Source organism: Scleropages formosus, chromosome 6 (genome assembly GCF_900964775.1).
Source record: "Scleropages formosus chromosome 6, fSclFor1.1, whole genome shotgun sequence".
Classification (NCBI taxonomy): domain Eukaryota; kingdom Metazoa; phylum Chordata; class Actinopteri; order Osteoglossiformes; family Osteoglossidae; genus Scleropages; species Scleropages formosus.
In genome coordinates, this window is record NC_041811.1 from 21,379,509 (window position 1) to 21,400,339 (window position 20,831).

At 40.8% G+C, this 20,831-nt stretch overlaps 1 protein-coding gene across 1 annotated transcript in view; it reads left to right on the top strand.

The window, feature by feature from the left end:
* The window catches only part of unc5da (unc-5 netrin receptor Da), a 119,485-nt gene extending 102,264 nt beyond the window's left edge, over nucleotides 1–17,221 (top strand). The window contains exons 12-17 of the mRNA XM_018736713.2: nucleotides 6,768–6,939; nucleotides 9,934–10,161; nucleotides 11,660–11,809; nucleotides 13,249–13,413; nucleotides 13,766–13,944; nucleotides 16,583–17,221. Of these exons, the coding sequence (XP_018592229.1) occupies nucleotides 6,768–6,939; nucleotides 9,934–10,161; nucleotides 11,660–11,809; nucleotides 13,249–13,413; nucleotides 13,766–13,944; nucleotides 16,583–16,769 (1,081 nt within the window). The 3' untranslated portion in view covers nucleotides 16,770–17,221. The remainder of the gene's footprint in view (nucleotides 1–6,767; nucleotides 6,940–9,933; nucleotides 10,162–11,659; nucleotides 11,810–13,248; nucleotides 13,414–13,765; nucleotides 13,945–16,582) is intronic.
* Nucleotides 17,222–20,831: the final 3,610 nt, after the last annotated feature.

The window sequence follows — 20,831 nt, forward strand, 5'->3', positions numbered from 1 at the left end:
TAATTCTTGTAAACTAAATGTTTAGCAATAATTTAACTTATTCATGGTTTTTGTATTGAAACAAAACGTGCGAATAAAAAAATTTGAATCACTTTTATTCTGTGAAAGACAATATTAGAGCAATGAGTTTCCCAAAGTTTTCCTCATAAGCTAGAATGTCACAGCAAAACACCGCCATCTCCAAACCAGTGCTCATTATCAAGTTAAATGAATTGAACTGTAGTTTATTGCCTGCCCAGAAAAAAACTCTCATCAATGTTTGAAAAATTGGCACAGATTTTATTTGTATAAGCAATCCTCAAAGAAGTCAAAAACTGATACGTAACACTAAACATAGCATGATTTATTCTCATTTCTTTACATCAAGGTTGTGTTAATTTCCCATGATGAGCAGTAGGATGAAAACAACAGAGACCTGTAATAAATATGAAGTTGAGATTAAACTACTCCAAACAAACGTATTTGCATACTAGTAGAATTATGATTTTGCTTTTACAATCCATTTCATGCCAAGTCAGTCACTCTCAGACCCTGATAATGGAATCGAGTCTTGCTTACTAACAAACAGCCACGCCAGAAAAGCACAAACAAGAACTCCAACTCTTCTTGAAGTTCTAAGATGCCGTTGCGGATCCCGTCACGAGGCTTAACAAATGGAGTGTTCCCGCAAAGGCCCAATCTCATCGAGCCTCTGCGTTCGGCCTGCTGGTTCGCCCCGATAAGCCTAATGCTGTTTACTCCCAGTTCCCGGCAGAAAAGGGGCTCCCAGAGTCACAGAAACTGGAGAGCTGTCAATCACCGCGACAACTGGTGGGGTCGATGGAAAATTAAAATTTTCCACTCCCCTCTCAACCACCCCCCACCCTCCCAACCCCCCAACTGAAACTTTTGGAAGGGGCTGGCTTTGCCATAGCAAAATGGGAAACAGATCAGGTAGATGTTCTGCCATGTTTGAAGTGGTTTCTGCCCCACATGGTTGGCTGCCAGACTCTGACAACTTCTTCCAGCTGGCTAAAGCTAAGCAGTGCTCATTTTGGTTAGTATCCTTCAGGGTAGGCAAGGATGGAGATCCACAGTGCTGTTGGGCTCTCGCTGGTGGGCTGGCTGAACTGTTCCCCCATCTGAAAAGAGAGCAGGTCCCCTGTTTCCGTAATGAAACCGTCAGTCAGTACACAGCTCCTTTTCACAGTGGAGTCCAGCGAAACGGGGCAAAGAACTGGACAGTACTGTATGTTGTGGACAGTGTTCAACTTCTAAGTTTCGGGCTCCCACTAGATGTACGTCAAGTATCTGCCAGGTGAGACGAAGTTCACAGCGTGCTGCTGTCTGTGTAGGCGTGGTGTCTCTGAAGTGGCTCTGTCAACAGCGTGCTACTGAAGTTGTGCAAGTTTCATAAGAAATTGTCACAGGCCTCCACAGCCCACAGAAACCTGGTCCTAACAGGAAAGGTGTTACAAAAGTGTTTTTGCTTGGCTGCACTGACAGCAATGTACAGCGCACAGATGGTCTCACATCCATGTTCACCATGTGAAATGAAATAAATTAATCCGCTGTAGTTTTCACCGTAGTTTTTTTCCAACAAAAACATGTGTTTCAATCACTATTTAGATTACTTGATTATTCGTATGCTCGTTTTAAAAATGTATATTATGTTTTATTAGAAATTTCATTACGGACCGTTTTATGTGATTAGCTATGTTTTTACAAAAACTTTTTTTTTTTATGTTTTGGAAAACAATTAATTATGTGGCAGGTACAGTTGTCTTTAAAGTTTCTTCATTATTAAATTAAATAAAAGCTATTAAAAATCAAACATTTATTTATCTAGCAGACACTTTTCTCCAAAGCGACCTCCAATGAACTCCATCTAGTGTTATCAGCCCACACCCCTTACGCTGCTAGATACACTACTTACACTGGGTCACTCATCCATACATCAGTGGAACACACTCTCTCTGTCACTCACACACTAGGGGGAACCTAAACAGCATGTCTTTGGACTGCGGGAGGAAACCCGCACAGACACAGGGAGAACACGCAAACTCCACACAGACTGAGCGGGGATCAAACCCACATCCTCTCACACCACCCAACCATTGTGAGGCAGCAGCGCTACTCACTATTTCACCATGCTGCCCAGTATGGAACATGCTGTCGCTCACTATCATTAAGAACTTGTCAAAGTCAGGGTAACACTGTTCCAGAGCCTACACTGAAAGCACAGGACACTAGGGTAATCAGGATACCAGTCCATTGGAAGTCATATGTAAATTAATATTTATAGATCACCTGTTGCTTTGATCATTCAACTGGATAGGCTGTGTTGGTAGATACACATTTGAATAGCCCGTATTTAAAATAAATCACATTAATAGTTTAATTCTCTGCAAAATATACAATACTTAGTTTTCAAGGGCCAAGAATAGAACTTTTGTCTCCAAAGTTCTCTTGGTGGACACCATCATCACCCACCATTTTCAGAAAATTGAAAGGGAAAATCATGGCTACTCACTCTCCCCAGGTTTAAAATATACTTTTACCACACACTAATCTCTTTCTGGTATTTTTGTCAAAGTAAAGCCTCTGGTCTGCTTTGGCAGAAAAGCCTGACAAGTAGATTTACTGCTGTAGAAGAGGATGCATTTCTGAAAGCTTATTTAACACTATTATTAAAAACTCCTGAAGTTCTACTGACTTAAAGGAAAACATCTGAAAGAAAAGAAATAGCATCAAATGTTATAGTTAGCAGGTTCCACCAAGTGCAAGAACAGAAAGGCAGCTGGAAACTGGTGCTGGAGCATCTTATTAAAAATTAGTGGAAAAGGAGTGGAAAGAAAATTATTACATACAAAAACCATTGTGAGAAAATGGCCTGTGATTCTCAAAATACAAAAAAAAAAAAAAAAAATCTGTACTAAATTTTTTCATCAAACTAGATAAATTACATTGTCCACTTTCTGTGAATTTCTTTTTAATGAATTTATTTCAAGGGCATTTTCAGTACATCTCAGCTATGGGAGGGGAGAACAGTCAATCCAAACAAGACTGACTTATTATAGCCTGGTTCCAGTACATGTAGAATACAGTAGTGATTTTTATGTCAATTTGTACTGTGTGAAATAAATGGGGTGGTAGAACTGCTAATGCAAAGACTTTCATCATACACTTACCCCGACTATATCCATTAATATACATTACACACATACTCCTGTCTTTATACTTTCTTTATTTATTCTATGTGATTTTGGAGAGGTTCTGTTAGTATATAGCCAGTCTAAACCCCTGACTTGCTGGTGTAGGGAACAAGAACTCAGTTCTGCTCAGTAGTGTCTTGCTTGGTGCTTTGTCTGTTGTATAATGTTGATCTCAACTGGATTCCTCTGTGTGAAATTACATGTTGAAAGCTGCCATGTTACTGTGGCAGGGGTCTCCCTCGAGGGGCCGCTCGCAGCATTGATGGACAGAATGGTGAAAATCTCCAGTGTTCCTGTATGAAGGCTTCTCTCAAAAATACAGTGTTTTCCTTGAATAAGGGCAGCCTTAGCATTAAGGGTAGGGCTCCATCTCTTGAAATGTTCACACTGAAAAATTTATATTAAAGGAGCACTGTTTCTTCATATTGCCATTTGCGTTGTTGCTGTGGCTGTTATTTGTGACTAATCATTTCCTGGTCCCTTTATCAAACAGGTAGCATTTTTTGGTTATTTACCATTAAAGCAAAATTTCCAGAGAGACGTTGACTCAAGATGTTTTCTTTTTTTCTTCTGCCTTGTCTGAATGCTGTTGTTCACCACACTGTGATATGGGATTTGTACCTTGCAAAGGTTGTCTGGGTAAAAGCCTAAGGCTTTAAAGGAGGGGATGATTCAGACCCTAATGGTCAAACCCCAATCTCCTGATCCTGGGGGAGACCATTAACCGTGACATCAAGAAACCTGGGTCTCTCAGCCTTCAGAATTGCTTTGCCCCCTGTGGAGGAGCCACAGCTGAACCCCCATGCTACTCTTCAAGTCCTGTCACCAGAGACTGCCCGGGAGATGTGTTTCCACACTCTGGTCTCACTTGGCAGGCATACGACTATCAGTCACACGCTTGATCTCACACTCCCTGACACCAGGGTTGCACTGCAGGAGGACAGGGTGATGGCAAGTTTTAAAAGCCCTGGGCAACCTAACAACATGACTGTGAGGTCTACGCCTTTCAGAACGGCTGAAAAGCAGTAATTAACAGTAACAAGTACTTTTCTGATAATTACTGCGCATTACACTTTTTGGCATTATACTTTTCGGTTATTTGCTTTGCTCACACTTTTTTTCTCTAAAGACACAAAGTATCTGACACGTTTGTACAGCTGGAAGGGAGCTGCCTTTAAACTAGCAACCATTCATTTAATTAACTACTGTACTCCCTGCTAGGCTACATAAATCAAATACATTATTCTGGTCAGGAGCAACAGACTAGAAATCTGAAAATAAATTAAAAAAAAAAAAAAAAAAAAACTGCAAAAGTCAACATTTCATTGGGGCATACTGGGTCACTTATCCATACATCAGTGGAACACACTCTCTCTTTCACTCACACACTATGGGGGAACCTGAACAGCATGTCTTTGGACTGTGGGAGGAAACCAGAGTGCCCAGAGGAAAGCCATGCAGACATGGGGAGAACAGGCAAACTCCACACAGACTGAACAGGGATCAAACCCACATCCTCTCGCACCACCCAGGCGCTGTGAGCTTGTAAACATTGGAAAATCATCCATTAAACCTGTGTCAGTTAGATCTTGTCTTTAGGCTGGAATAAGCATGCAACCAGTGTCATTATTATTTTATCTGCCTGATGCTTTTATCCAAATTGACTTACTTTTATTACCCATTTACGCCAGTATTTTAGCGGAGCAATTTAAATAACACAGGTTTCCCTAAGGATACTTCATTAGGGTCCTTCCTGGGATTTGAACAGTCAGTTTGTCTGGCTCTTTACCCTCTGCAAAGAAGCTATTCTTGGCACACTTAGACACTTTTAATAGGTAAAGTTGCTTAACAGTTACTTCAATGAACATGGAAAACATATTTTACTCAGCTAAAAAAGTATCATGGCCAAAGGTGAGAAGGTAATTCTTCGAAAACAATGACCTCACCAAACAGCTGACCCTTTCGACGTCTTTGCTTTCATTTGTTTATTTTGCAGCAAACAAAGGCAGGATATCCTCATGACTAAATAACATCCCGGCGTTGAGTTCAATCAGATAGCACAGTCCTTTTGTTCCTGCTTTGTTTGCAGACACGCAGAGGAAGAGGAAAGCACTGTTGCTCCAGAACACTCATCACTGGCAGAAAACCTATCACACATGGACTTGGTTCAAAAGCAAAAAAATCACTGCAGCTAGTATACAGTCATAGCAGCTAGTACACAATCAAGTGTTACAATAACAGCAAGTCTTAGAATAAAGTATAAAAATTCATCTGTTTTGAGGATCACGTTATCAGGCTTATTACTATGATGTTGTCTTGTATGCTTTTGAAAAAAAAGACTAGAAAACCTTAAATGTCAGTTGGCGTGTTACTGGACTTTACCATAATCATATATAAGGAGCAGCTGGTAGGGTAGTGCTTAAAGATATTGCCTTTGGACCCAAAGGTTGCATGTTTGAATCCTCCCTCCAGTTCTAGCATCCTGAAAGAATATTTACTTACCCTAAACTGTTCCAGCAAAGAAAAAAAAATTACCCTGTTCTATCAATGGATGAATAATTTGATAAATAAGTTGCTTTGGAGAAAAGTGTCAGTTACATAACTAAAGGTAAATGAAGTGAATGTTGAAGTGGGCAGCACAGTGAGTAGTGCTGCTGTTTCACAGCGCCTGGGTGTTACGAGAGGAAGTGGGTTTGATCCCTACTCAGTCTGTGTGGAGTTTGTATGTTCTCCCCATGTCTGCATGGGTTTCTTCCGGGTGCTCTGGTTTCCTCCCACAGTCCAAAGACAAGCTGTTCAGGTTCCCTGTAGTGTGTGAGTGACAGGAGAGTGTGTTCCACTGATGTATGGATGAGTGACCCAGGGTGAGTAGTGTATCTAGCAGTGTAAGTCACCTTGCTGAATGAGGTGTGTAGGCTCATAACACTACATAGAGTTCATTGGAAGTCGCTTTGGAGAAAAGTGTCTGCTAGATAAATAAATGTGATTTAGCTTTCACTACGAAATTAGGAAGTTGTTGTATAACTCCCTTCCTGCTCTCCCACCAAATCTATCATATTTGTTTAGGCTTTCACAGACAAAGGGTAGGAAAGGGACTTGAATATAATACAATGCCCTTATAAAAATCTGTGAGCATATTTAGTGTTACAATTTTCAATGTGTTGAACAGGAACAAAGTACTTCATTGCCTTGTTGTATAACCACTGCCTCTCTCCAGGTATCTACTATATTGCTCACATAAAAATCATTCTTTTTTTGTTTTCTTTTTGTTTTCTGTATTCCCATACCCAGTGCCTACAATTTATTGTTTTAATAAGTGCGGGAACTAACTTACTTGCAGGTAACAGAAAATACACCTGGCCTGTTTTTTTTTTTTTTTTTCTTTCCATTCTTGGATATTCATTATAGACATGTAGCAATATGTTGTCACACTTTATTTCTTTTTATTTATTGATCTTTGTGAAATTGTATTATAGGATAGTTATAAATTCTGATCGAAAAAAGACTGTGTTGTTACATTTTTTGAGGCAAAGCCCCTGGTGAATAGTTTTTCTTCAAATATCTGTGTTTCAGTGCACCAGTGGATGGAGGCTTTGAAATACTGCTTGGGCCTGAAGTCACTTATGGTCCACCAGGTCTTGACTTGTGCTACCCTGTGGCTCTGACCATAGCCCATTGCGCCAAGATCAGTCTGGAAGACTGGAGCATCCGACTCAAACGCAAAACCCAGGATAACAAGTGGGAGGTAGGACTTTCGCTGGTCATGTTAATTCTTGAAAAGCGCAGTGTCGATACACTCTTTCCCGCGGGTGCATTTTATGTGACCAGATCTGTCAAAATGTTGTCAAAGATCCAGTTGGAAGGCGAAAGCTTACACAGTTGTTCCAGAAATACTGGTGCTTGTCAAAAGCATAGGTTTTATTGATTATTCAGTTCAATATCTTGTTTGTTTGGTCAGCCCTGTGCGCGGTCATTTGATCTCGGTGCAAAGATGGTAAACAAGTGTTACTCACCACCCCCCCAACCCCAAGCTGCATATGAAAGCTGCATTCAGATGAGGCTAGAATGCTACACAGTAAAATCAGCAGTGTTAAATTAACTCCCGGCGAGTTTATATGGTCCCTGCACGGTCAGAATGAACTTGCTTCAAAGGTGATTTAATACTGCTGACTTTACTGTGTATATTTAAATTTAAGAGGAAAAGAACTTCCTGGAGGGAGTGTACTACTCTGTGCATACAAAATAAAAATATAACTTTGTATATAATAGTACACAGTGTTTTTTTTTTCCACTTTTGCATAGACTGATGTGGATGTGAAAAATTGCAGTGCATAAAGGCAGTTGAGGAGTAAAGTGAGAGCAGGGATAAGAGGATCAAGCACTGACACTAGGAAGAAGATGAAGATGAGATTCACAGAAAACACACTGAAAGAAAGTGACTGACCGCACAGTTCTTGAATGACTATGTATTAGCGCTCAATATAGATTATTAAATTAGTTCATTGCAGGTAGATAATTATTCAGTTCCTTATGCTTTTCTGAAAGGCTGATGAAAATTTTGTCCATTTATATGGATAGATACTTCACTGGAGCAGTTTATTTACCTGTTACATATCCTACCCTAAGGCATTATAACAGAGCACCTCCTGTGACTTGAGTCAGCATCCTTCAAGTTCAGACTTTGTATCCTTAACCGCTGCGCTATCAACTTCTCATAGCGCTGGGAATTGTGGTTAAATCTCTGACTTCCCTCAAAAGTGAACACAAAGTAATTTTCTGCTCATCAGAGAATATTTTAATTATAAAGCAACACTGGGGGTATCTTAAAAATGCTCAACACAGAAGTACGGGTGTTCTGCTTTGGTACAGTTTTGGTTTTTATTCATTTCTTTTCATTTCATTTTGTAATTAAAGTATATACAATGGTAGTAAATTTTATATCTCAATAACAAATTCATGTGTCATTTTTCATCTCTTGCAGAAGTGCAATATACGTACATAGTATGTAATGTTTTGACAATATTGACATGTGCCGAAATGTATCTTATTCTTAAACACATTTAGAGACATGAAACACAGACTAAAGGGGAATTAACCTCTGATTCTATGTAATATAACCATTTTTTACCATCCATCTGCAGTTTTGACAGTGTTTAAAAACAATGCATTTTTTACATCATTATGTTATATCACTTAGACCTATGTCAGACTTTCACGTTGTTTTGTTAAAATCATCTGTGAAGAAGGTTAAGTCAAATTTAACTTTATTGCTTCTAGACTGTTGTGATCTGTGCTTACTAGCAGCACCTAAAGGGAAGCTCTATATGCATCCTTGTTCTACTGAAGCCACATTTCTTCTCCTTTGAATTTAAATAAGGTACTATAGCGACTATTTTTTTTTTTTTGATGTACGTCATACCGTGAATGTCTGCTTTTACTGTGAAACGTACAGTAGAATCCTGTACCAAGAAAAGATAGAAGACATTTTTTTTTTTTACTTCAGGTGTTCTGCATTTGTTTTCACTCAGCCCAGAACTAAAAGAAGTTCATGTGAACAATGACTAATAGTCTCTTTTTTTATATTTAATATAATCTAATAATCAGTTTTATCATAGCTTTAGTTTGCCAGTTTGTAGGTGCATCCTGGCTTTGCATCTCATCGGCTTCTAGCACTGAAGGCAACATCATGTTGGCTGAACCCTTTCAGTCTTCATTTACACGTCATGAGTTTTAGTCTGCCAATTTGTAGGGGCCAGTCTAAAAAATTAAATTTTCCATGATGTGGCCATTTTTACCTTATCCAGGTAGAATAGACTATAACAAAACCAAGGCCTTATTACTTTAAGTAATTCAATATCTCCATTTTACCAAAAGTCCAATTAAAAGCATGAAGTTGCACTTCCAAAATGTTTTTCACTTGTGTCTTGAACAGTTATACCAAATACATATCCGCAATCAATAAAGCTGTTACTGGCTTGTAAATGATGCATCCTGGCTTTGCATCTCATTGGCTTCCAGCACTAAAGGCGACACCATGCTGGCTGCATCCTTTAAGCCTTCATTTACACCTCAACCATCCATGTCTTCCATACAAGGTGTGCTGTTATATCCACAGATGTATCACCCAGCAGGATTTCAAATTCCAATTAAAGAATATAAACACAACAATAATTTTTCAGTGATGGAAAAAAAAATGAAGAAAAAATATATTGTGTTTTTTAGTTTTCCTCTGATTTTGTAACACTGTGTGCTTGTGCAATATTTTCATACACTGTATGCATTGTAGTATCATATGACCTGTGTCAGACAATATTTCTGTATTTTGTGATTTACAATCCATTATCTTGATATTAGTTTGAATTTTTTTAATAATTCGGGGGTGCGGTGGCGCAGTGGGTTGGACCACAGTCCTCCTCTCCGGTGGGTCTGGGGTTCGAATCCCGCTTGGGGTGCCTTGCGACGGACTGGCGTCCCGTCCTGGGTGTGTCCCCTCCCCCTCTGGCCTTACGCCCTGTGTTACCGGGTTGGCTCCGGTTCCCCGTGACCCCGAATGGGACAAGCGGTTCTGAAAGTGTGTGTGTGTGTGAATTCTAACGAAACAGCATTTAACTTTCAACCTATATATTGGTACACAGTATAGTGTTTTATAGAAGATGGGATCATTTTAGTATCAAAGCTTAGAAAACAAACTTTCTCAAATGTTAAGATGTCTTACCTTAGTATTTATGGTGTGTTACAGGAAGTGATGTCTGTGGAAGATGAGAATGTTTCCTGTTACTGCATGATGGAGTGCCATAGCTGCCACTTGCTCCTGGACCAACCTGGCCGCTACGCGTTGGTTGGGGAGCCCATCACCGAGGCTGCTGTGAAAAGGCTAAAGCTGGCAGCCTTTGGGAGCATGGACACCAGCTGTCTGGACTACAGCCTGCGGGTTTACTGTGTGGACGACACCCCATATGCCTTTCAGGTACAAACAGGAGTCAGGGGGAGGGCCAGGCTTTTTAAATGCTCTTCATACATTTCATAGATCAGCTCAATATTTCCTTCCCATAATAAACACTGGAGCAACTTCTGCAGATTATTTACTGATACCACTTGCTTAGGGAAGAATACATCAGATTCGCATTAAAATGATATACAGCAGTTTTTTTTTTCTGCTGAAACATTAGTTGCAATCACATGTGCTGTACCTCCAATAAACTTTCTAGATATTAAGGTATGAACTTTGCTCAAGCATTCAGTGAAGTTCATGCAATTTAGTAAGATTTACATGATAAGGGGAACTTTAACGAGGGCAATTTTGCGAGGGTGAAGCACCATATTTTCAGTGTATTAACTCAAATAAGATGCTCAGTGAACCTTCGTCTTACAATAATAATTATAAAAACAATACTCTTAAAAATAAGTGTCCTTAATGTACTTAATGGTCTTAATAATAAGGGTACTTAATGTACTTAAGTTACAATCACTCAAGATGAGTGCTACACGTTTTCTTTAATGTAGCACATTTCATAAAAGCACATGTTTCCAAAGTGCTCTAAAGGTTGTTTTCAAGAGGGAAGGGGGAAAAAAAAAAACAGAAAACCCAATCTGGTTTGTGTGAAACAGCAAAGATTGTTCCCTGACCCCTTGGAAGAAAAGGTCAACTAAGATTCCAGCAAAGTCCTACAAGAATCTTAATATTAAAAAGCGACACGTTTACACAAGTACAAACATTGTAACAATTTCTGTTTCAAAATACAATTATGGTAATCACAGTAGCAAGTGGTAGTATTATTTATTTAATTTTTTTGCATTTGCTAATATCCAGGTGAAAGACCACAGACCTTATACTGCACTCTGTCTCTGTATCTCGTCCATTTGTTTTTGTTCATTCACTCCACACTCGTGTAAGAGTTAAGCACCCAGCTGTCTGAACATAAAATTCAGGGGCTTTAGACTCAAGTAGTGTTTTCAATTGCTGCCATTTCTCCAGAAAATCCCAGCTACGTCTCCAACAATCCCCTGTGGCAGCCATCCATTTTGCAATTACTTTCCAGATGGTGGATCTTGGAGATTGTCTAACCCTCTCTGGCAAATAGCTTCTTGACATTTTCCAGCACCTCGATGCAAAGATTTTTGATACTCTAATGAATCTTCGCAAGTGTGACTTTTTTCTCGTTCATTAATGAAATGCAATTAGACACGAGCAAATCTGAGCATGTTCAATGATGAAAAGTATGGTAATTATGCATAAATATTTTAACCACATCACTCAGTCACTCGCATCTGTAACCGCTTATCCTAAGGTAGGGATGCAGTTGTCCAGCACCTATCCCAGAAGAACAGGGCACTAGGCTGTACTGTATTTTAATCACATGCTCACCAAATTGTTGGGAGCCCCTCAGCAAAAGTAGGTCTGCCATTAGTTGGACAAGTCTAAATCAAGCTGTTCTCATCAGCTCTCCTTTGTCTATTCCTTGCAGGAGGTGTTAACCACAGAAAAGAGAAGGGGTGGACAACTCCTCGAGGAGCCAAAAACATTGCTCTTCAAAGCAAACTCCTACAGCCTCCAGGTTTCCATCCAGGACCTCCCTCAGTTTCTGTGGAACATCAAGCCTTTCACAACTTGTCAGGTACATCAAGGAATTTCCGTTTCCATATCTACAAAAAGTAAATGTTCGCCTTCAATTCTGCTCTATGATTTTTCATCTCACCGACAATCACCGCAATTGCATATTAAAATGGAGAGATTACACAGTTTGTAGAGAGCAGCTCTGCAGCAAATCATTCGTCTATCCAAGTAATGGAAATGTCTTCTATATGTAATGAGTCAAAAAAGCAGGTGTTGTGCACTTGCCACAAAGCAAAGGTATCTAAGATGAAATAGACTGCTGTTTTGTTCCAAGTGGTGAATGTAAAGGTTCTTTAGGAAGCAGGCTGTGTGAGTGCGGTAGTTCACTGTTCCCCTCAATCTAGATGCAAAAGCACTTGTTAAATCTTTTGGTACCTAAGGATCGTACTGAAGAGCACAGAACATACCGAGAGGTTTCTTTTGCCCTTCTCCCTTATTAAGTCAGCTTTCAGTGCCAGAGAGATCCTTGAGAGCTGAACCCATGACTTTACATATGGCTCCATATCTGTAGTGTGTGGCAGACGCAGAATCAAAGCTGGGCCAGATGCAGGGGGTGGGTTCAAGTGCTCCTCTAAAGGTGCCCACGCATGTATTTTCACTCTTTTTATTACACTTCAACTCAAGCATTTACCCTTACTGGTCACTTTGTAGTGCGGTGATAGAAGAAAGACTGGGAGGCAAAGGATATCTCCACCACCTGTGAGTCGGTGGGATGAATAATTCATCCTAGGCATCCCTCCAGAGTTCCCTTGCTTCTATCAGTTGACAGGATGTCATGTTCCGTCATTTAAAAGTTAACCAGTAGCTTCAAATAATAATAAGACTCTTCTTACGATGGATTCATTCAGATCATAAAGAGACGATTTGTAATATATTTTATCATAGACTGTGGAAAAATTTAAAGTGTGATTTTATCAAACTGGCATCATCTTTTGCGTATTTATTCATATACCTTCTCAGCTGTCTGAACACCTATCAGGATAGGAGCCAAAGTGCTGTTGCAAAGGAAAACTTGGCAGGCATTTGGCTTGCCTTTAATATGTAATGTGCATCTGGGTGGCAGGTAGTGTAGTAGTTATGGATCTAGGCATTTGACCAAAAGATTGTTGGATGAAGTCCCAAAGGGTCTTCTTCCATTGTGTTATCAAGTCAGGTGTTTAACCTTAAGTCAAAATGCACAGTGGTTTAAATGGGTGACATTTCAAATTGTAATATAACATACCCTTTAAGGACATGGACTTGTACCTTGAAAGTTGTCGGTACTTGCCCAACTGCCCGCATCCGCTGGAGTACCCTTGAGCAAAGTTCTTACCATAAATTGCACCAGTAAAAGTACCCATGTGTATAAATGTGTCAAATACTTTAAGCTATTTTGGAATAAAGTGTCACCTAAGCATTTTATAGGACGTGCATTGTGTTTTCTCTCCTTACCGTTCACAGGAATTCTCCTTCTCCCAAGTCTGGTGCAGCAACCAGCAGCCGCTGCACTGTGCCTTCTCCTTGGAGAGATACAGCCCGGCCACCGTCCACCTCTCCTGCAAAGTCAGCGTGCGGCAGGTTAAGGGGCATGAACAGATCATCCAGGTCTATACGTGCGTAGCAGAGGTGAGGCGCTCAGCAGCTGGGTCCCACTGATTCTGACCTTCACACGCATTTGCATTTTGGTGAACGCTTAAAAGAATTTTTATCCTGAGGGGTCTAAATCAAGGGCCTCCAGGTGTTCTAGTTATAATTCTTTGTCTTTCAGGTGTAAGTCATCTAGTCATTAGAATTCATTTATCGTGAATCTCGTTTCTTAGTTGTCTTCTCTGGTTTACACTATATGAAGAGTGAAAGCAATGTTTTTAACTGAATATTCTGTCTCATTATAATCTTCATCTATAACTATTGGCTTCTTAGCAGATGTGTGGTTTGCTTTTCATAGCTCAGTTGCCTTATAATTGCACTGCCTTCCCAGAGAGAAAAGGACATGACTCCGGCTTTTCGGCACATGGGCTGCGCTATCACTTCTCAAATTGGACCACGGGCTTTCAAAATCCCCCTGTCCATTCGCCAGAGGATCTGCACCACCTTTGACACCGCACATGCCAAGGGCAAGGACTGGAGGCTCCTTGCACGGAAGCTTCATATTGAGAGGTGAGGCCTTGCCTCATTGGGCAATGAGCGGTGAACCTTTCCCACCCTTCACAGCAAACAGGGCTTTAAGGACAGAGTAATACTTGTCATTGGCACATCTAAAATCCTCAGATATGGTGAATTTCCTTGACACAACCGAGTAGTATCGTCTTCAGCGATACTATTTTGAAATATGGCAGATGCAGCACTTCCCAACCTGTTTTTCAGATCATTAACTAAGTGCAAGTTCAGAGTTAGATAGGTGGTCAGCAAACGAGATGCTATGGAAAACTATAGAAGTGATCCTCACAAAGAGACACGAACCAACATATTAAGATGCCATTAGATGAGTGACCATTTGACAGCAATGACCTCTGCTTGGCTTTTTCTCAAAATTTCACAAAAACAGCTATGGTCCCAAGAATAAGGGAATAACCCAATTAAAATATATATTTTCAGCCCTGTTTGAACATTACTGAACAATATGACTTGAAGACCCTCCTTTACCATGGCTTACAGCTTTCATAAACTTTCCCAACTGAGAAAAACTACATGATGACATGTATCTCAAAATAAATTGGCTTGATGATTTCTAGTGATGAAAATCAGCTGCATTTATTCCCAAGCATACAGTCTTCAGGAAGCTATGCCTTTCACACATTCCCTCATTTTGGAATTCTGATTTTCTCACAAATTGAAGCTTTTTAACCATATTTTAATATGTATTTATCTGACCTTTTTCTGCAAAAGGAATTATAATGATGTTCCCATTTATACCACTGGGTAATTTTTACCGTAGTAATTAAGAGTAAGTACCTTGTTCAGAAGTACTACAGCAGGAGGTGGGATTTGAACCTGGGTCCTCTGAGCACAAAGCTGCAGCTGGACTACCTTCTGCCCTGTGTTTGCCCACTTGTCATTTTTAAAATGAAGAACAAGCGGAAATGGGGAAAAGCAAAAATAATTTTTGCATTACGTCTATTTATTTAAATGATGCTCTCATCCAGAGATGACATATATGGAGAAATTATATGGTACATAAGATGAGTGCTCTTGAGTTCAGGTAATAGCAACCCCTTACGTGATGTTCAGGGTAAAAGAAGGCATAGAGGGGGTTTAATATTGTATGCTTGTGAACACGGGGAGAACGCATAAACTCCACGCACCCTAAACCACATTCTAGCGCACAGCTCAAAAGCACACTGGTGACAAATCAGTGTTGCCCGCTGTGCCACCGCGCTGCTTGCTGTGTTGAGTTTGTGTATCAAATATGCAAGACACTAAATGGAAAAAAGATGTGACTGGCTACCTGTACTGACAGTGATCTCCTTAAACCATGTTAAGTATTATGCAAAGTAGTAAGTTCTGTGTGAGACAGCGTGGCAGCCTGCTAAATATATCCAACCAACAGCAGTGGTTTGTAAGAGTTTTGAGGCACCATGTACAGAGGTACCATGCATTGATCCATTATCAATAATCGATCAGCCTGGGCAGGATCGCAGTGGTGCAGAGCTCGTCCTGGAACAGTATTTGAGGCAGAACACACCATGGACAAGGTGTCGGTCCAATGCAGGGTAATCACACATTCATTCATACACTCTTGCACATACCAAGACAAATTTAGAGTCACCAGTTCACTTGAAACATATCTTTCAACTGCAGCAGGAAACACGTGTAAACGGGAGAACTTGTAAATTCCACATAGACTGCGTCAGATTTAAACCCCTCCCAAGAGTTGCAAAGCACTTGTGCTACCCGCTGCACCGCCATGCCACCTAAAGCAACTGCAGGCGTTTTTTAGCATCGTTTATCATTTACCGTGCCGCTATTGCGCCCATTCATAATCCTCCCCTCCTTGAGACCACCCTTCAGTAATTGTTCAACTTTTACTTTGAATTAATTGAAGATGCGCAAAAGCCTGTATTCAGCAGGGTCACGTTGAGCTATCGCTCCCTTCACTTTCACCGTGTTTGAAGTCATTTGTTTTTCAAGACAATTTTCAGAAACGCATGCGACCGTCCTCTGTGCCGTGGCTGCAAGAAAAATGAGCAAACATGCCCTGCAAACTTTTCAGCAATTGTGAATGCAATTACGAATACCCTTGTTTATTAGTGGCCTGCAGTTGTCATAGTGAGTGTATGGGGAGGCTGCTACTAATGCTCCCAGATTAGTGCTGCAGTGATGAATGTCCTTTGCGTTGTGTAATTTCATGGAAAGCCCTGGGAGACGAGCACTTTTTGGGGAGCCGCACTTGAAGGCCTTGGTTCCATACTGTCATACATGATCTGTCTGCATATGAAAATGTCTCAAACCCAAAAATCAAAACCAAGTACAACGCAGAGGAGTGTGATTGCAGTGGAGTACTGCCGCCTGGTGGTCAGATTTGGACACTGCACTATGGGCGCCAGATGTGTAAGGTTAATTAAAAAGATTTTACCCAAGTTTTACAGTAGAAAAGCTCACATTTTATAGCCTGGCCTTCAGCAGGCTTTATTGATTTTCTTAATAGAACCAGCAAACTGCACTGTAGCCCTGAGCTGAAACACATCTGACTCTCCAGGTACATGTGTGCTTGATTATTTGTTGCCGCGTCACACACCAAATCGATCAGTCCCACAAAGCAGCGGTGTGACAGAGCTCCATTGTTCTCCCCCTGCAGGAACCTTGCATACTTTGCCAAGCAGCGGAGCCCTTCCGGAGTGATACTGAACCTCTGGGAGGCAATGCACCAAGACAACAGAGACCTGGACTCCCTAGCCAGTGCCCTTGAAGAGATCAGCAAGGTCCATCCAAACATCCCGGTCAACAGCAATGGGTCCGATGAGCCGAAGTCGTACCTCACTTAGAGCCAGTGGAGCAGAGGTGCTCCCTGAATGAAGCGAGCAAACTCCACGCTTCGGTTACTCAAGTGCACGATCCGGTAGACCACTGGCACACTAACTTCTTGGACCACTGAGCAGCTGAGATCAGAGAAGAGAGGGACAGCACTCAGACTGCACAAACGCCAGTTTGCCATCAGGGGGAGGTCATGTGAGCCAAAGAGAATGGGCAGAAGTGATTTGCACCCCGAGCCGCTTACAAGGAACTCATGGGATATTTTTTATTAATAGCATGAAGTGAAAAAAGCCATCGAACACAGGTGAAATGCATCCATATTCACTCCTGAAGACCAGAGGCGGTCTATAGTCCATCAGAAAGGCTCACCAACATCTGACTGCTGTTGACTACAGTGGCAAGTGATATGAAGGGGTCTATGTTGCCAAGCTACCACAGAGAAGAAGAAAGAGTTCTACAGCTGGACCGGCTCTCCCTGCTCTTGTGCTACCACATGCCCGGATCACTTTACTGGGATATGGAGGTTTTTTCTGTTGTTTTTTATTTTATTTCGTTTTACTTTTACTTTTTGCCTGTTTTTTTATTATTATCATTCCATTGCATTTTAATAAGAAGAGTTGATCGTGAATGTACAATTCTGTGGTTAATTTGGTCCTCAGATTCTTAAAATATTAATATACAGTTGATATTTACAATGGCATCAATCCTACTGGGAAAAGGATGGTAAACCCTGTGAATAAATCTTATAGTGTGTTTAAGAACTGATGCAGATTTGACATTGCTAATTCGCCTTTCTCAAGTCATATGGAACTGATTAACACCAGTGACATCAGAGTATTTGCGTAGTTCCATTTTGACCAGCCCAATAAGCTGCATTGATATAAATGGCCTGTCCAGGTCATGTCCATACTCCTTCTGCTGTTTTTCTCGACCGCCTTTCATACATTTAATATATTTATTGTGTCATGCGTGCCAAAAGGAAAAAAGGGGGCTGAATATTTTGATACTCCTCAAGAAAGACAAGCGAGTCACTGTCAAGACAGATTATTACCATGCTTTTTGCTTGATGCTCAACAGAGCAGATGCCTCGTCCGCGCAAAACCGCCACTGTCCGCCTTGACGGATTCAGGCGCATGGGCAATAAAGAAATGCGGAGCCGGCACTGAAGAACAGACGCCGTTAAATGGCAAACAAAGGGAAGGAGAGCGGGTGCGAGGCACAGTTCCAGCAGTTTTAAACAAATGATCTATTTAATTCATTTCAGCCCTCATTGGTCTGTGCACATTGGAGAGGCCCATTAAGGCCTATTTAAAGAGTGTTCAGGGAATGTTCTGAGGACAAGCCAATGGTTCCATTATGACTCTATGACTTATTAATTTCTCTTCTGGGATCATCACACTAAAAGGACTCAAAGTGGTGTAGAGAAATCAAATAACTCAAAATAATGCGAGTGTGTGAGCCTGCTCAAGGGCACCTGCAGCAATCTTCTTTTTTCTTTTTTCTTACATCTTCCATTTGTGCAACACTATTCATTATGATCTCGCCTTACAACAGGTAACTTATAAAGCGCTCGTTTCAAAAATGCCAAAAGTGATTTTAAATGTGATCCTGGAATGAAAAATGACATAAGTAATCACATCAGCAAGGACTTGTAGTCTCTACGGAACATACATAGATATTCTTATTTTTACTTTATATTTTGTGTTTTACAAGAAGACACATTTTTTCTTATCTAGGCTGCTTAATACAACATTAGTAGGAAGTATTTTTCCACTTAACATTTTAATTTATGTTCGTACACGGTCATTTTGACAGATTTTACAGTGTAATGAATGCATGAACCTGATGAGAATTAATTTAAGATGCCAGTGGTGTGCAGTTCTGTTAATCAAATCACACCCAGGGTATCTGAAATAAATCAAGCTACATGCTATAAGGACTTGAACTAATGTGCACACTCAAGAGCTGTGAGCTGCATTGCATTTTCCAAGGTAAAATCTGAATTATGCCTCCAAGGATTCTATTGCTTGACGGGTACCTTTCTTTCGAGCAGTGAATTCCTGCGTAAATTCTTAATTTTATGAAAATGCCAAGTCACTCTCTATTTAACCATCAGTTTCAGTGTAACTGAAAGGACTGTGACCCTCTTATTCATTACACTGCATACTGAGGTTACACACATGGCACCCAAGGTCAGTTTGTGGCTGTTTTGCATGCTGATTGGAAAATCCCATTGACGATGCTGAAAAGAATAATTAGGTGATTCCAGTTTATGACTCGTTAGAAGAACAAATCACATTTGACCTCAAAGTGCGGGACTATTAGCCTCAGCTGATCACATGCAACTTCTTACCGTTTATTAAAAGGGCCAGAGAGTCTTATTGTGACGAAATCACAAAAAGCATCAATAGAACTGCTCCTAGCTATTTACAAGACCTGATCAACCGCTACACCCCAGTCAGACACCTTTGTTCGTTTACTTCTGCCCGCTTGGTTGTCCTGTGCACAAGAGTTAAGGCACGGAGGTTCTCGGTTCTGGCTCCGTTGTGGTGGAATGACCTCCCCCTCTCACTCAGAACTGCTGAAACTCTATCTGCATTCAAGAAGGGTCTGAAAACTCACCTTTTCCGGATTCACTTCACCCAAGATCTCTCAAGCTCATGTATGGTGTAAATGTTGATGCACCGTAACTTTATGATCATCCCCACATAAGCCTTTACACAGCTGCTACTCTTATATCGTATGTAAATCTTTGTGTACCTTTTTTGAGAAAAAAATGTAGGAAGGTGATCAGGAATCGTCTATCCTGAGTTTTATGCACCTACTCATGCGATGAACATCGGTGCATAAAGTGGAAAGAAGCAAACTAGGTTTACTTAAGAATCACACGTCTGCAACTATGTCTCATTCTCTTAATGTAATGTACAAACTGTAGACGCTTTTCTCTAAAGCGACATACATGTCAGAGAAAATACAATTTGTACATTGCATTAACAGAAAGAGACATAGATGCAGACGTGTGATTGTTAAGTAAACCTAGTTTGCGTCTTTCCACTTTATGCACCGATGTTCATCGCTCGAGTAGGCGCCTAAAACTCAGATGATTCCTGATCACCGTCCTACAAATTTTGTGTTTTTTTCCAGAGTACAGTTAATTTGTCACATTCCGCCATGTGAACCAGTATACATTACACAAGTAGGGGTATAAAGCCTTCTACATTATTAAACAAATGATTATTGAACATTGAGTATGGTGGCGTGGTGGGGTCAGCCAGTACCTGCTGTGTGTGGTGGGTCTGGGGTTCGAGCCCTGCTTGCGGTACCTTGTGATGGACTGGCATCTCATCCTGGGTATGTCCCCTCCCCCTTCAGCCTTACGCCCCGTGTTAAGGGGTAAGGCTCCGGCTTGCCGCAACCCCGCTTGGGACAAGCGGTTGTAGACGTTGGTTGGTTGTTATTGAACATTACTAAACATAACAAGCGCATACACATGTGGTATTCCAGAATTATTTTACAGACTCGAACAAAAAGCAGAAAAAACAAAACAGTGCAGGAGGTGGATAACTTGTTTTTTCTTTCCTTACATGCTTTTGTAATGTATGTACAGTATGACATGAACAGGTGTTGTGTTTGTGGTCTGGTTTTAATTGCTGAAAACTAGTCACGATTCTCTTGAAGGACCTTGAATAGGAAAGTTATTGACCAATAACCCATATGCGGAAACTCAGATGTCGTCTGCGGGGAATTTGAGCTTCGCTGGCTGGAACCAGGCAGCCGAACAAAAAAACTTGGATCAACGATTCACCTTGGAGAACAAAGGCGCACAGCAGACAGGTAGATGGAGCCTTCTGTTTTATGGCTGTTATGTGGACAATATTGATAAATGTTCCATATTGTATGGATCGGTGTGATGTGGGTGAATTTAAGAATTTCATGCTGTGCATGAAAACACATTAAAAGGAATATAGCGTAGCGACATGCACAACTATTCAGTCTTAGGGCCCCCAAAACAATGCAAATGTCACGCCTTTGACCACGTGTTCAACGACCGCACCTGCGACTGCTCAAGGAGG